General features: G+C 46.7%; 1 protein-coding gene across 2 annotated transcripts in view; it reads left to right on the forward strand.

Moving 5' to 3' along the window:
* PTPN11 (protein tyrosine phosphatase non-receptor type 11) overlaps nt 1-17,261 on the forward strand; it is a 78,681-nt gene that overhangs the window by 28,543 nt on the left and 32,877 nt on the right. For both annotated transcript variants that reach the window (XM_077747917.1, XM_077747918.1), the window contains exons 5-6: nt 668-784; nt 1,480-1,593. In XM_077747917.1, the coding sequence (XP_077604043.1) occupies nt 668-784; nt 1,480-1,593 (231 nt within the window). The remainder of the gene's footprint in view (nt 1-667; nt 785-1,479; nt 1,594-17,261) is intronic.

Genomic DNA, 17,261 nt, shown 5'->3' on the forward strand with positions numbered 1-17,261 from the left:
GGATTTCCAGAGGTCCGTTCTTTGTTATTCTGAAAATGCTTCTCCCCCGCTCCCAACGCTGCAATTTTATTTTTAAATAAAAGATGGTGCCCAAACATCTTCTCATGTAATTTCTAGCGTTTTGTATTTTCTGATTTTAATGTTTTCCTGTTGTTTCCCTGAAGTCGCCTATTCCGATCTTTTGGTCAGAGAAAATTTCCTGGTCTCTGTTTATAATTTCCCTTCTAAATTTTCATTAGAAGAGGAAAATAGAGACATGTGTGTTGGGCTTCAGTGCTGCCTACCCAGCCTTGGAGATCGTTGCATTTCAGAGAGAAATTGTTATTTACCTTCTCTTGAGCAAGCAGCCTGCCGAATGGCTGCTGAGCCTGGAGTGTAAGTAAATAGCAAATAATGCTGTGTTTCATTTCTTTAAACTACTTAGTTAACTTATGAAGGGGAAACTGTTTTGTGCCCCGGTAGCTGAGGAATACGTACTTAGACCTCACACCTCAGTGGTGAGCTCTTTCACGTCGGGCCTGCCTTTCCAGTTCCACCATCCTTTCTCTCCTTTGTACCACCGCAGCCATTTGATCTTTGGGGAAGAGTTAGTCTCTGTACTTCCGTTGGGAAAAAATTGTAATTTAAGGTAAAAGTAATAGGATTTTTTTTTTTTTTGGGTTGAAAGGAACTGAAATACGACGTTGGTGGAGGAGAACGCTTTGACTCTTTGACAGATCTCGTGGAGCATTACAAGAAGAATCCCATGGTGGAAACATTGGGCACAGTACTACAACTCAAGCAGGTGAGGACGTTAGAAAGCTGAAGCTGCATCTCCCTACAGAGTTTTTAAAAAATCCTGACATAGAATCTTCTAAATAGACAGAAGTAGAATAGTATCATGAGCCCCCACACACCCATCACCCAGCTTCAGTTGTGATCAACTTACCGAATCTTGTTTCATTATTACTGCACTCAACTGCTCTCCCCTTATGGTGTTTGGAAACAAATTTATTACATCATTGCCATGATCATCTCCATGTGTATCTCTAAAAGGCCTTATAGAGTTTTTAAAGCAGCTTTTACCAAGTGTTCATTCTAGGCCTTCCTTTGGTTACCTTTGGGTGATTACACTTCCTCACTTTGGAGTCAGTGCTACTTCAGAGTTCACCCTTACTACCTAGTGGCAAATGATATCATCTCCCCAAATCATGTTGGCATCCGTTTATGAAGAAAAATAGATTTGCATTCATATCAGCAGAGCGAAGTGTGTGTGTGGAGCTTGAAGAAAGATCTATTTCCTGACAAAACAGAAAAGAAAGCGAAACTGTATTTGAAAAATTTTATTATGAATTACCATGTCCTTTTGACAAATTTCCTGTCCTTGCCTTACAAATATCAACATGGAACTCTTTCTTTCTTTCTTTTTTTTTTTTGCATTAACACTTTTTTTTTTTATAATACTTTATTCATTTCACACCAACTGCTGAATTCGATTAGCCCCTCAACACAACACGCATCAATGCTGCTGAAATAGAAAGCCGGGTTCGAGAACTAAGCAAATTAGCTGAGACCACAGATAAAGTCAAACAAGGCTTTTGGGAAGAATTTGAGGTAAGTTATTGAAAAAAAAATTTTTTTTTACTTGAGTTATTAAATCCTATTTTTAATGAGAGAGAAGTTGGCCCTGTCTTTGGAATTGGATCTGAAAGACTCAAATCTGTGTTCTTTCTTAATTCAGCCATTGATTGACAAGGAACAAGTTGCTGAGGGGGCTCCTCTGAAATAGAAGGGCATTGTGTTCTGGGAGAAGGGAGTTGGCAGTTAATATTAAATGGATGAGCCAATAGCTCCATTTGGCTCTTTTGGTTTGGACTGCTGGCAAAAAGCCAGAAAAACAAAAGGATCTAATTCCTTTGGAAGATTGCCAGCATTGGCCGGCTTCTTTAGAGAGAATCTATAGCCTTATCGCAGGGGAATAAGTGAAAGTGAAATCCCTCATGGTGGTTTTAATTTGGGAGTTGACATTTATAACTTTGGGAAGTTAAGTGAACTGATTTCTTTCCTGAAACGAACTTGGGTAGGAGAGTGTCCCCAGAGGGAATGTGCTATGTTCCTGTCTTACTCTGGTATGTCACTTACCAATTCACGTTGTGATCACATCCTCTCTCTTCTCTTCCGTTTGACTGAAAACTTCCTCAAAAGCAAGGATCATACCGTACTTACCTTCATAGTTATCCCTAGCATGTGGCGGTGCTTAGTACACAGTAGAAACTCCATAAATATTTGTTGAATCAGTACTTACATTTAGCTAATGTTCATGTCACCTTATTACTATTCTGTTTATGGGCATGATGGGCCACTCCATACATTTTTGTCGGACTTTGAGAATTGATAAATGTGGAACAAATGAATAAGTGGCCACAGGAAGTCCTTTAAACCACACGTCATATCAGCTTGTTGAGATAGACTTTATTTCCATTTTACAGAGGAGGAGGCTGAGGCCTGGGGAGGTTAAGTAAACTGTCCAGCGCTATACCACAAATACCGATACACCAGTACACCACAGCACTGAGGTTGGGTGCAGAGAACAGTCACAGTCCTCACTTCAAATTGCTGAACACGAACTTGAACTCAGCTTTATTTTTTCATAGCAGGCATTGGGCTAATTGCCCAGGACACTATGGCGAACAAGATGGACAGCGTTTCTGCCTTTAAGGAGCTTCTAGTTGAGGGACACCTGGGTGGTTCAGTCGGTTGAGCCTCTGACTTTGGCTCAGGTCATGATCTTGTCATTTGTGAGTTCGAGCCCCACATCGGGCTGGCTGCTGTTGGCGCAGAGCCTGTTTCTAATCTTCTGTTCCCCTTTCTCTCTGCCCCTCCCCCACTTGTGCTCTCTCAAAAATAAATAAAAATAGTAAAAAATAAAAGAAACTTGAGGGAGGAAAGTCAGCGCTGAAGGGTATCACGAAGAAAGAACATAATGAGTCAGATTTTAAAAATGTTTTTAATGTTTATCTTTGAGGGAATGAGGGACAGAGAGCAGCAGGAGAGGGGCAGAGACAGAGGGAGACAGAATTTGAAACAGGCTCGAGGCTCTGAGCTGTCCACGTAGAGCCTCACACGGGGCTTGTACTCACGAACTGTGAGATTATGATCTGAGCTGAAGTCAGATGCTTAACCGACTGAGCCACCCAGATGCTCCCAGAATTTTTTTAAATGTTTATTTTTTTTGAGAGAGGGAACACAAGTGGGGACAGGGCAGAGAGAGAGAGAGAAAGATTGGGAAACAGAGAATCCAAAGTGGGCTTTAGGCTCCAAGATGTCAGCACAGAGCCTGATGTAGGGCTTGAACTCACAAACTGTGAGATCATGACTTGAGTGCAAGTCGGACACTTAACCAAATGAGCCACCCAGGCATCCCAATCAGTCAGGATTTTTAAATCTCAAGCCCACTGCTTTCTTCACTGTGTCCCACCAGTGGCAAAAAAAAGGGGCAGCATTTCTATTCATTTAATTACATTCACTTGTTTTCATTCATTTCGTGTAGTCTTTATAAAGCCTCATGAGATAGGATGGATGAGTACAGAATTGGAATGGAAAATCTATTTTTCAAAACTTTTTATTATGCAAAATTTCAAATCTATCCAAAAGCAGAGAGAAGAGTATAATCACTGCGATATGTCTACCATCCAGCATTAACAGTTATTGATATGTGGCCAGACTTTAAAAAAAATTTTTTTTTAATGTTTTATTTATTTCTGAGAGAGAGAGACAGCGTGAGCAGGGCAGGGTCAGAAAGAGAAGGAGACACAGAATCTGAAACAGGCTCTAGGCTCTGAGCCCATGGGGCTTGAACCCACGAACCGTGAGATCATGACCTGAAGTTGGACCCTTAACCGACTGGACCACGCAGGCTCCCCCAGACTTTTTGTTTGTTTGTTTTAAGTTGGCTGCATGCCCAGTGTGGAGCCCAACATGGGGCTTGAATTCATGACCCTGAGACTAAGACCTGAGCTGAGATCAAGAGTCAGACACCTAACTGACTGAGCCACCCAGGTGCCCCATGGCCAGTCTTTTTTAACCCCTCCCCCCTGACTCCCCCTGCCTTGGCTTATCTTCAAGCAAATCCCGAGTGTTTTTTCATCTATAACTATTTCATTTCAAAAGATCATAACCAGGATATCATTCTCACACTTGAAATTATTAACAATAATTCCTTAACATTATGGATATCATTGACTGCTCAGATTTTCCTGACTGCGATGCATACACATGTGCACACACATGTAGTTTGTTTGAATCGAGAAGTGCTTTTTCCTACTTGATTAAGAAAAAAGGTTGAGGGGCGCCCAGCTGGCTCAGTCAGAAGAACATGTGACTCTTGATCTCTGGGTTGTGAGTTTGAACCCCACACTGGGTGTAGAGATTATTTAGATAAATAAAACTTAAAAAATTTTTGAATGTACTATATAAAATAGATGTGTATAAAGAACCCCCATGTGTCATTATCAACTTTGCCAATGATCCCTGATACCGTGTTATTTTATTCATAAATGCTTTAGTATCTGGGCTTTTAAAAATTTACATTTTAATTAATGTACAGTGCAATATTGGTTTCAGCTGTAGAATTTAGTGATTTATCACTTAAATACAACACACCCACTACTCATCACAAGTGCCCTTCTTAGTACCCATCACCCATCTAGCCTATCTCCTGCCCACCTCCCTCCATCAACCCTCAGTTTGTTCTTATCATTAAGTCTCTTGTGGTTTGTTTTCCCTCTCCGCTCCCCCCATATATTCATCGGTTTTGTTACTTAAATTCCACATACGAGTGAAATCATGATACCTATCTTTCTCTGATGGTCTTATTTCACTTAGCTTAATATACTCTAGTTCCATCTATGTTGTTGCAGATGGCAAGATTTCATTCTTTTTCTTTTTGATGGCTGAGTAATATTCCTGTGTGTGTGTGTGTGTGTGTGTGTGTGTGTGTGTGTGTGTTTATACATACATATACACACACATATACCACATCTTCTTTATCCATCAGTCGATGGACATTTGGGCTCTCTCCATAGTTTGGCTCTTGTTGATAGCACTGCTATAAACATTAGGATGCACGTACCCCTTTGAATTTGTATTTTGTATTTTTGTGTCCTTTGGGTAAATACCTCATGGTGCAATTGCAGATTGTAGGGTAGTTCTATGGAATTTTTTTTTCTTTAAATCTTAGACCCTTTAAGAAGGTTTAAGGGTTTTTAAACATTTTTTAATTAGAGAGAGAACGAGTGCATGTGCGAGGGGGGGAGAGAGCGAGAGAGAGAGAAAAAGAGAGGGAGGAGAGAGAGAATGTTAAGCAGGCTCCAGGCTCAGCACTGAGCCCAGCGTGGGGCTCTAACCCACATATCGTGAGATCATGACCTGAGCCAAAACCAACAGTTGGACGCTCAACCAACAGAGCCACCCAAGCGTCCCGAAAGTGAGCTGTTTTTTAATCTATATCCAAGTTCATCTCACACTATATTTTATTTATTTATTTATTTATTTATTTATTTATTTATTTATTTAAAGAGCAAGCTGGGGAGGGGGCAACAGTGGGGAGAGAGAGAATCTCAAGCAGACTCCGTGCTCAGGACAGAGCCTGATGTGGGGCTCGATCCCACAACCCTGGGATCATAACATGAGCGAAAATCAAGAGTCAGACACTCAACTGACTGNTTAAAAAAAAATAAATGAAATAAAATAAGATAAAATAAAATAAAATAAAATAAAATAAAATGGTAGCTGAGGCAATCATTTGTACATACCACTTTTCCTTTACAGTGACTATGAACTTGAAAACAAGTGACAGCAGTGAGGTGGGTGTCTACTGCAATGGTGGATTATTGAACACCAACTTCACTTAGGCAGTGCTTAGGGAAACAGTCAGACCTTCCCAGAGAGCTTGTGGCAGCAGGGGTGTTTCTCATGGTCCTGTTGGTGGGGTTAAGATGTGAAGTTAAAAATAGTTCCTAGCCTGACTTTTCTGGCCTTGGAAAAAGAAGGTTGCTTCTAAATGCTGACCTGATGGTTTCACTGGGACATCTCAAATTCAGGTCAGCTTTTATACATTATTAACAGCAAAGTGGGGGTGGCGGATTGAACTGGCTTTTGGGAGAAATGGAAAAAAGAAGATCATGTCTGTTCTCCATAGAGGTCAGGCTGAGGTGATAAATTGTCATTCACTAAATCAGAGTACAGGATTAATATTTCATCTCCTAACTGAAGCTAGGTCTAAACAGCTGATGGCCTGCTTTCTGGATCTCTGGGTACCTGTTTCTCAAATCCAGTTAATTTTTTAAAATACCCTTTATTTTTTTTTAAAGTTCATTTATTTATTTTGAGAGAGAGAGAGAGAGAGAAAGCATGAGCAGGGGAGAGGCAGAGAGAGGGAGTGAGAGAATCCCAAGCAGGCTCCAAACTCTCAGCAGAGAGCCTGGTGCAGAACTCGATTTCATGACCCATGAGATCCTGACCTGAGTGGAAACCAAGAGTCAGATGCTTAAGCAACTGAGCTACCCAGGCACCCCCCAAGAATCGCCCTTTAAGGTTGTGGCCCAGGGAATACAGCTAAGAACAAAACCAAACCAGTATGGAAAAAAATTAGGTATGTGGAAGCAGAGACTCATTATAATCTCAATCCTCTGAAACTGAAGTTTGAGCGCAGCAGCAAGGCATTATTCTTTTAGCACTCATACGTTAGTTGTTTCCTGGGAGGTGATAAATTCGGGATCAGTCCTTGCTTACCAGGTCCTCTGATGGTCTCTGAAGTGCACCAGAGCTCTGAACGATAGCTGTGTCTTGTGTCACTGTTGTCTGTGAAGCTCTGTGGGTCCCTTCAGGCATGTTCCCCCAGACGACACTTACAAATTACTTCTGCATTTGACACATTTATATATTTTTAAAAATGTTTTTAGCGTTTATTTATTTTTGAGAGAGAGACAGAGTTTGAGCAGGGGAGGGACAGAGAAAGAAGGAGACACAGAATCCAAAGCAGGTCCCAGGCTCTGAGCTGTCAGCACAGAGCCCGATGTGGGGCTTGAACTCCCAAACCATGAGATCATGACCTGAGCCGAAGCTGGATGCTCAACTGACTGAGGCACCCAGGCACCCCTGAAACATCTTAAATACAGAGTCTCTTGTGAAGCTCTTTGGCTCTCCTTTCCTCAGCCTCTAAAATGAATTCAGGCTGTGGATCTTCCTCTAGGATGTGGTGTAGGATGAAGACATTGTGATGCCGAGTCTGACTGTTTCCTAGAGACTCCCCAGTTTTGATCTGTGTAAGCATCTTGTGCCTCCCGCATCTCTCTGCTTAAGAATATGAAGGGGTGGATGATAGCTCTAGCTTTGCTGGGATGAAGTAAGGTTCTGAAATGAGACCCTCACTACATAAATGAAAAGGCAGGTTATGATCTTATGATTTCGTGCCTGTTCCGTGCATTACGTGAAACCTGAGCTCAGCCCTGTGCAACTTGACGAGGTACGTACTGCACGACTGCATTTATTGGGTATTTGCGCTCTCTCAGCCTGTTCTTCTCTTTGGAACCCTCCAGGCCCAGGCTGCCAGGGGACACGGATGCACCCAGGCGCTGCATCTGACTGCACGACCCCAGTGGTGGATGGAGAAACCTTGCTGTTGACAGTCCGTTGGCCTCCACTTTTTCCTTTCACCTTCCTCCTCCATCCTGCTGCCTCTCTGTATCCAGTCTCCCCGCTCTCCGCACACCTGCCTCCCCCTCCCTCAGCAGATTCCTCTGCTTCTTGACTTACCTTCCTTCTGGCCCCTGGCAGAAACTGCAGCCAGCAGCTTCGCACCGAAGTCCAGGATTCACATGGGCTCGGGCGCCATCCATCTCTGGTCGGAGGAGCGGTACCAAGGGCGTGATCACTCGGAACGGCTGTGTCTGCAGGGGAAGATAGTTGTTAGGACGAGTGTTGTAGGGAGTTGGACAGACGTCCTGAAAATATTTCCCCCAACAGTAGACGCTGGTGGCGGCATGATTTATTCATTTTTTCCAGTCACCAAGTAGGTATTAAGCACAAGACTCTAGGCTGGGTGCTGTTCTAGGGTCAGGGGATGCACCAGGAAACAAGTAAAGTCGTTATTTATCCTTACGGAGCTTTGTGGTCAACTGGGGGAGACAGACAGGAAAACAAAGAAACGAGCGGGAGAGGGTGATACGTGCTGTAGAGAAAATGAAGGGGGGCCAGAAAGGAAGGGTGTGCTGATGGGGTCATTGCCATTTTACTCCAGGTCTCTCAGATGCAGCGGTATTTGAGCAGAGAGTTGAAGGAAATAAGGGAGCAAGCCAGTCAGATAAGCTCTGGAAGAACATTCTGGGCAGAGAGGACAACAGCGCAAAAGCCCTGAAAGTGGGAACGTGGAATGTGCTTCCCCGTTGCGCCGTCAGCAGACAGTCCTGTGAGAGAGGAGCAGCCAGAGGGGACGTGGGTAGAGTGACACAGACATGAGATGACACAGCACTCGTGCGTCCGTGGGTCCGTGGAACGCGCTGGCTTTAACTTGGTGAAAGAGTCTGAGGAGGGTTCTGAGCACAGGAGGGATGTGACCATGCTGGCCTCCACATGGGATGCTCTCTGTAAGGGGAGGTAGCGGCAAGGAGGCCAGAAGAGAGGCACATCACAGTAACCGGGGCAGATAAATGGCAGTGGCTTGGGTCAGGGCAGCAGCAATGGAGGTGGTTGGGTTCTCAAGATACTTTGAAAGTAGAGTCAACAGACTCTTGTGTGGTAAGACGGGGCTGAGGCAAGGATACGATGAAGGGTTTTGGCTCGAGCAGTTGGTTGGATGGAGTCATGATTTACCTAGACGGGGAGGCTGGGAGGAATGGGTTTGAGGGCAGGTGATCAGCTCATTTTGGACATGTTAAAATTTGAACTGGGAGACATCTGATGGGAATGCCATCATTCATATGTTGTTGTGAGTGGGATTGTACTAGAATGTTCCTTTCTGATTTCCCCTTACTAACACTCCTCAGTTCCCAGTGTCAGGATCGTTTTCTCCGGGAAACCTTCCTTGATCCCCATGCCCAGGCCTGGATGGGTTATTGTTACAGGCGCACCTGACAGCAGCCCTTAAGCCCTTCCTTTATACAACCTGCTCTCGTTGGAGGTCCTGGGCACTCTGGGAGGCTGCTCTTTCCATGTTTGTCTCTTGTACCGTGAATTCGCAGAAGCAGATGGCGTTACTAGGTCTGTCCGAAAAAGGAGAGGTTTTGCTCAGACAAAACTAACGGTGAACGAATAAAGAGATACACTTTGATCCTGCTATTTTAGGTCTGCTGTGTGCGTGTTATCTAAGAAAAGAGCCCAGAGCAGTCTGTGGGCCCCAGCAAGACGGTTCCTGCAGCCCCAGTTGAGACTCCAGGAAAGCCTGTCACACAGGTGACAGAAAGGATGTATTTGGTCTGAGTGTTGAATATAGGTTGTTTTCAGGAGAGACAGGGAGAGAGGGAGATGGAGACAGAGAGTAAGAGATGGAGTATGGGAGAGAGGGAGAAAGAGAAAAGGAGAGGGGGGGGGAGAGAAGGAGAGGGAGAGAAAGTGGTATTGGATTTAGATGTTTTGCATATATTCAATGGGGAACAGCTTTCTTTTTTTTTTTTTTTTAAATGTTTTATTTATTTCTAGGAGAGAGACAGATAGAGAGACAGCGTGAGCAGGGCAGGGTCAGAGAGAGAGGGAGACACAGACTCTGAAACAGGCTCCAGGCTCTGAGCTGGCAGTCAGCACAGAGCCCGACACGGGGCTCGAACCCACGAACCGCGAGAACATGACCTAAGCGAAAGTCGGACGCTTAACCGACTAAGGCACCCAGGCGCCCCATCAGCTTTCTGATGCTTAAAAAGTATGGAGGAATGTTCCTGGCTTTGCTTTGAGATGTTCCTCTTTATTCCCGTGCAGTTTTCACGTGGGGGCCCCGCTTGAGGATTGTGAATGCACATTGCAGTCTTTGAAACCCTTTTACGCACTTGCCCAAGAGGGTCTAATTCAGGGGGGCAGTGATGAATTTCAGAAAAATTTTGGCTTTGAACCTCCTGTTTCTGACTTAAAAAAAAAAAAAACCGACACAAAGGAACCCCACAACACACACCCGTACAGACCCCACACAACATCACATTAACTGGGGTTATTTTCTCCCAGCTCCTTAAAGCTAGTTTTCCTTAGTAATTTGATTTTTGTTTTCAAAGCCCGTCCTCCTCCTGTTACGCGAGCCTCCCTCTGTCGTGGTCTGAAGCTGCTCCCCGTTCGCACGGGCATTTGTAGTCCTTTCCCTGACAGCTACACGGAGGTCCCGGACCCCGCCAGCCGCTGCGTCTCTTGCGTCCCACCTTCAAACCCACAGTCCGCTTTGATTTCTTTATAGTCATTACATCCTGCTCAGGGGAGCTATAAATTCTACTTCGAGACAGTTAGGTCCCATGGAAACAAGACTCTAACTGCACCCCAAAGCTGTGTCTAGCGTAATAGTTCTCGCTGGTGATCTCTAGCAGAACGCTCCCCCTCGGTGGCCAAACCCCGCAGAATGGCAGCCCCCAAGCAGGGCTCCTGCCTTGTGCTTCCCAGGCCCCAGGCCGGCACCGTGGACGGGATTTTCCGTGCGGGCCTAGACTCCCAGTTGCTGTAACAGAAGAGCTGCTGCCTTCCTGGGGCAGAGCTTGGCCACGGTCAGCTGTTTTATCCCGCAAGCTAAAGCTTCTGTCCCGGAGAGATTCCTCTGTTTGCTTTGGACTCTTTCTCTCCCAGCGTCTCTCTCTGTTCTGTATTTTGCCCCTCCAGCGTCAGGTTTTCCCTTTTAGAGTTGTTTGAGTTTGCGGGAGCTGCGCAACATCTTTACAGAGAGTAAGAGCCGAAGGTGCTTTCGGGTACTTTCGCATCTCTGTCTCACCTTTCCCTTTCGCCCTTGACCACCCTTGCTTCTGTCTGCGTCTGCCCTTGTCCTCCGTCTTCTTCACCAGGTGGGTCTGTGCTGTGGCCACCATTTTTCCCAGCTCCCGCTTTCCTTAACCTCGGACCGTGACTTCTTCCAACATTACTGAGCCAACACTGGCGGAAGAGCCCAGTGGCTTTCTTACTGTGACACGAATAGTCTTTGCTTTAGCCTCTTTCTTCCATGTGCTGCTTTTGAGGCCGGTGCCCGGCTCCTCGTTCCCCACAGTGTTCTTTCCTTGGTTTCTCTGACCTGCAGCTCACGCGCCTGGTTTACTCCTTTTCCCTCTTCTTGTGCGTCTTGCTGTTCGCTGCCTTTTCTTCTTCTGACCGGCTAACTGCGGTGGTTCTCCAAGACGCGGTCTGGCCCTCCGCTCATCGTGCGTGAAGTTCGCTCTTCGTTGGGGAGTACATCCATTCTCATCCTAGTCTGGTTACCCCTAAGTGTATCTTGCTTCTGAGCACTAGTTTTGCCGTTTAAATTATGTCTTCCATATTTCTTGGCAGTCCTGTCTCTTCAAATCTGAGCATTCAGAACAGGAGCATGTTATTTTCCCCTTTAAACCAAATACCGCCCCCCGCTCCCTTTACTTCACCGTCTCTGGCACTCATGCTGTTTATCCTTCCGCGCCTGGGCTGGAATGCTCAGGGCCTTTCGACTCCTCTGTCCCGTTTCCGCCACACCTTGCCATTCACCAAGTGCTGTTGATTTTTCTTTCCTAAAGTCTTTCTGCTTTTCGAGGACGGAAGGAAACTAGCTTCTGTTGTCTACTTGGCACTTAGGGAGGCCCATCTTATTGCATCCCCAGGTCTTGTGGGGCAAGTAGAGTAACCTGTGGGCGCACTGATAGGGCAAGGCCCCTGCTCAGGGCCCCCCAGGTGGGCATTCATGGAGACAGGAGTTCCGTGTGACACCAGAGGGTGCAGGCTCTCATCACCCCAGAAGACATGAGTGTTCTCTTCCCCTCTGCCTCTGACCCTCCTCTCACCCTTCATGTGAATCTGCACTCAGCATCTCTCCTGTCCCTCTTCTGCTCAGATACCATCAGTGGCTCCCTATTTCCCACGTGAGACACAGCATTTTCATTTTGACAAAGAAACTAAAACCCAAAAGGAAGTGAGGAATTTGTCCCTAGGGGGTAAATGGTTGGCTGTGGTTTGAACTTCCAGGTAGACTTGACTCCAAGTCAAGTCTTGTCGCTCAGCTGTTGAGGATTCTTCTGCCTGGTTTTCGAGGCCCGCTGTCAATTTCCTGACTCTTCGCATCTAACCCCGTTTGCCTCCACTTCTTGGCACACAGCTCCTAGACTCATCGACCAGTCTTCTTCACCCTGAAGAACTCTGGCCTCTCAGCCACGCTGCTTGCCGTCCCTAACTTGCTGGGATGTCTTCCTTTCTTCCTTGGACCTGTCTAAATCCTTCGCCTGCTTCAGGCCTTCGCTCCTCCCAGAAACCTGCTTGAGTTAGTTTTTGTGGATCTCACTCCCTAGACTGTACAGCACATAATTAATTCCACACTTAATTATAGATTTGTCTTGTGCTGTTTGCTGCAGTTTCGTGTGTCAGAACCTGTTCTCCCCCGAGGGACCATGCCTTCTAATTCATTTTCCTCCTTTCCACCTTCTCGGAGGAAGGGGGCGTCTGGGCTTCCAGCAGGCGCTGGGCCCTTATGTGGTACTGAGAGTCTGCAGCTGCCCCTTCATGCCCGGGGGTGCTGGGACGCGTTCGGGACAGGCTGAGAACCCACAGCACAGAAGCGGACAGGCTGTGCGGCGTGGTGTCAGGGCCCGGGGGCTTTCCCTTGCCCGTGGCGCCTGGCGACACTGCAGAGTTTGTGGCAGAGGGGACAGGATGAGAAACTGCGGTGTCCTCTGCACAGGACAGATGCCGGAGGGACACAGAGGGTCATTCAGACCGGGTGGAAGGCCTGGTTTCGGATCCTGCCCAGGTGGTTACTGCTGTCTTACTCCTCACTCACGGCGTCAGAGCCCAGGAGCCCATCTGTCTGACGGCCTTTCTCAGCTCCCTCTCCAGCTGTGGCCACGAGTGGGGTGGGGGGGAGAGCTAGTAGGAGCTTTTACCCTTCTATTGTTTTGTTCACAAAAAACCTTCTTTTATTATTGAAGCTTTTGAACACCCCACAAAAGTAGAAAAAATAGTGTGATGGACCTTCTTTTTCCCCTGCCCGCACCTTTGACACTTGCAAACACTCTGTTAATCTTGTTTCCTCCATCTCCACCCCTCCCGCACCCCATCCAGGATATACGCCCGTGTAGTTCTGATTTTAAAGGCAAGGTCATTGTACAGTTTGGCCTGGCCTTGGTGGTTAGTGGCATTACTTTTGTGTTTTGTCCTTGTTGCCCGGGGCAGTGCAGGCAGAATGGTCACTGGGCCATTGTCTGTCTCTCCCTGATGCTGCTCTTCCGTTTGGATTTGTGACGTTCTGGTCAAGGGCCAGGTTCACTGCTTTTCGATCAGGGCTTTTGAAGGCTTGTGGGGGTCCCATTCGGTCATTTACAGTGATTGGGGATGTTGCCACTGGCATTTAGGCTGTCAGGGGCCCTGGGAGTGGGAAGCAGGGGTGTTCCCTGGTCATAAATGTCAGGGGATGGCTCTGCACATGAAGTTTGTCCCATCCACAGTCGGTCATGCTCCTGGGCACTTCTTTTTTTTTTTTTTTTTTAAAGATTTTATTTTTAAGTCATCTCTACACTCCACGTGGAGCTTGAACTCATAACCCTGAGATCAAGAGTCGCACTTTCCACTGTCTGAGCCAGCCAGGTGCCCCAGCTCCTGGGCACTTCTGAGTACGCAGTGTGGGTCAGGGAATTGGCTTCTCTTGATGCTTCTGAAGCCTTAAAATCTGATACAATCCCTTTGGTTCCAGACCTGTTTTGACTCATGCAATGAGGCGATGGTAACTAGCCTCTGGCACGTTTTGAGGGTTCATCATTTGATCCGAATTCTTTGTATGACTTGGGAAGACGGGGGCTCTCGCAGCCCACATCCCAGTTTCACAGTGTCCCTTTTTCTGCCTGTCATTATCGTTAGCATCCCTGCCACTGCCCAGCGGAGAATGGGGCTGGAGACACCGTGACATGTAGCTTGACGGGTCGTTGGCAGCTTTTCTTGTGCCACCGGGACTGCTGGTGAGGAGGCAGCGGCAGATAAACCGGGGATTTATCTGTGATGCGCAGGGGCTGGCTCAGTGGATAGTCCTCTGCTTCTTCCGGCCGGCCGCCTGGCGTCGGGGAGGAAGCACCCCACGGCCGGTGGTGGCTGATCATCTGGGGTACAGTAGGGGAGCCTCCACGGGCAGAGCAGGGAAAGTCACCCTTCTGACGTCTTTTTATTTTCAGCCTCTCTCTGGATGGAGGGCAGCCTTCCACCGTGGGGAACGAAACGTGTTCAGATGACTCGGGCCCCAGGCACAGATGAGAATGGGCTCATGGTCACCGAGGAAGGAGCCTGGGGGCAGAGACACACAGTTAGTCATGATTAATTTGTGACAGCTGCCAGCCGCTGCCAGTTAGCACTGACCGTGCCTGGGATGCAGGCGCTCTGGGGGTTGTCCTTCCTGGAAGACTCTGGGGCCCAAAGGTCTGTCTCAGCCTTGATGCTGTTCAGACCCCAAATCCCCATGAAGGAGGTGATTGGTAACTGGATAGAGGACGAGGGAGCCCCTGGCTGACCTGAGTAGATGGCCCAGGCACCGTGCCATGGTTTTGCACCTTTCATAGTCATCTCACTTAACTCTTACACTGACCCTGCGGTGGTAATTAGGATTTCCCCCACTTTCCACTTGAGGAAGCTGAGGTACAGACAGGCTGGCTGAGGTTAGAGGCAGAGAGGAGGCGGCGTGTGAGTTCTGAAAAGCTGGGACTTGGTTACAGGCAGGGGTAGACGATGGAGGAGACTGAGCAAGGGAGGGTCTGGGTGAAATTTACCTTTTATAGAGGCCGCTCAGCCGTGTGCCTCCGCCAGCAAAGTGTCATGCGAAGTATGTTTCATAGGTGAGCGCTTGAACGGCTCACTGTCAGGGTTTGTTTTGAATCAAGCGGCTAATTATTTCCCAGCCACCCCACCTCGTAGCTTTTGTTGATGATGTTTCTCTTCACTCGTTTGACTTTTAAATGTTTGAGTCAGTTTGCAGGGTTTGAGCTTCTTTTTGAACCTCATCTGAATGTCTGAAAATCAAGGTTGAACCTTCTTCTCCTAACACAGCAATATTGCTCAGTAAGACTGGCTCACAGTTCAAAGGAAATGCCACCGCACACAAGGCAAATGGCCTTAATTACTTAATCTGAGCTCGTTTTAAGAATTGGAATGACCATCTCATCATCTGTGTACATTGTCCTGCTCAGCTGCGTAACCACTTTTGTTATGAGCTGCGTTGTCGAGGCCAAATATTGTAATTTCAAACTGTGAGTCAAGTAGCAATTTAAATTCCCGACTTTCATACCTGTCTGTGAAATGCAGATAAATGAAATGGAAATCTAGTGGCCACTGTGTTATGAAATATTGACTGTTGCTCCTTATAGAAACCTTTGTGGGCTAACCATTTTGGAATTTGTATATATGTGTATAGCCCACATATGTTTTCTTCTCTTTATTTAATCTGCCTTCCGCTTTCTTGATTTGCCTTTTTTTAAATGTTTATTTATTTTTGAGAGAGAGAGATTGTACAATGGGGAGGGGTCAGAGAGAGAGAGAGGCAGACACAGAATGAGAAGCAGGCTCCAGGCTCTGAGCTGTCAGGACAGCCCGACACAGGGCTTGAACTCAAAAGCCATGACATCATGACCTGAGCTGAAGTCAGATGCTCAACAGACTGAGCCACCCAGATGCCCTTTGATTTGCCCATTTGTCATTTCCACTTACAAATTGAACTTTTTAGAAACTAACGGTCCCTCAAAGGGGTACTTCTTGTAATTTTGAAAATAAAACCTTATCCCTTGAACATGCTTCAGCCTGGCTTGTCCACCTTCATGTCTTCTTCTGTAGCCAGTCCTTCTCTGTGTCCCCACAAGCCCTCTTCTGCTGAGGCTAGCCCCGCAGTGGCCCTTCCTGATCACGTTCCCCACCTCCTTTCCTGAAGAGGAGTGAGTCCCTCCTGGCCGCTTGCTCCAGCAGCCTGACGTGGTCCTTACTCCCTGGCTGGGGAAAACATAGGGAGCCGCTATCTGTGTAGACGCAGGCAGACGCGGGCTGGCTGCCTAGGGCGCTAGTGTGGGTTTCTGGCATAGGATGAACCACGCTTGCATGCCCTTGACTGGGTGGTGCCCAGGACCACTTCTGCTGTATCCAAATTTGAGAGGTAATGTGTGGCTTGCTCTGAATTAAACAACGGTAAAAGTAGGCAGCAGATCGGAATGTCAAGAGCATGGTCACAGCTATGATTTATATGCTCTACACCAATGCTCATTTTCTTTCAGTCTTTTTTTTTAAGTTTATTTATGGTTTTTTAGTAATCCCTATACCCAGTGTGAAGCTCAAACCCACGACCCCGACCTGAAGAATAAAACGTTCTTCTGACTGAGCCAGCCAGGCGCCCCAACTTTCATTCTCAGTAATTATTATTTTAAAAGGTTTCTTAGAATTGCCTGGGTGGCTCAGTCAGTTAAGCGCCTGACTTCGGCTCAGGTCATGATCTCACGGTTTGTGGGCTCGAGCCCCATGTCGGGCTCTATGCTGACAGCTCAGAGCCTGGAGCCTGCTTCGGATTCTGTCTCCCTCTCTCTCTGCCTCTCCCCTGCTCACGGTCAGTCTCTCTCTCAAAACTAAATAATCATTTTTTTAAAAAAGTTAAAAATTTTAAAGGTTTCTGTCCTAGTAAATATTTATTCACTGTAAAAAATGTAGGCAAAAAAAAAAAGGTTAAAAAAGTGAAAAAAAAGTCTTCATAATCCTAGTACCCTGAAAAAAAAAAAACACCCCTTTACTATTTTGGTGTATATTCTTTTGCTGTTTCTTACATACATAGGCGAATGCAAACATACCACTTACGTAATACACTGTTTTGGAAGTTTGACCTTCTTTTCACTAATGCTTCCTCTGATCGTTTTTTCAAGGCATTAAAAATTCTCCAAGAACGGGGTGCCTGGGTGGTTCAGTCGGTTGGGCGTCTGACTTCGGCTCAGGTCGTGATCTCACGGTTCGTGGGTTTGAGCCCCGCGTTGGGCTCTGTGCTGACAGCTCAGAGCCTGGAGCCTGTTTCAGATTCTGGGTCTCCCTCTCTCTCTGCCCCGCCCCTGCTCATGCGCGCTCTCTCTCTCTCTCTCTCTCTC

The sequence above is a fragment of the Crocuta crocuta genome, unplaced genomic scaffold (assembly GCF_008692635.1).
Source record: "Crocuta crocuta isolate KB4526 unplaced genomic scaffold, BGI_CrCroc_1.0 scaffold29, whole genome shotgun sequence".
Lineage (NCBI taxonomy): Eukaryota > Metazoa > Chordata > Mammalia > Carnivora > Hyaenidae > Crocuta > Crocuta crocuta.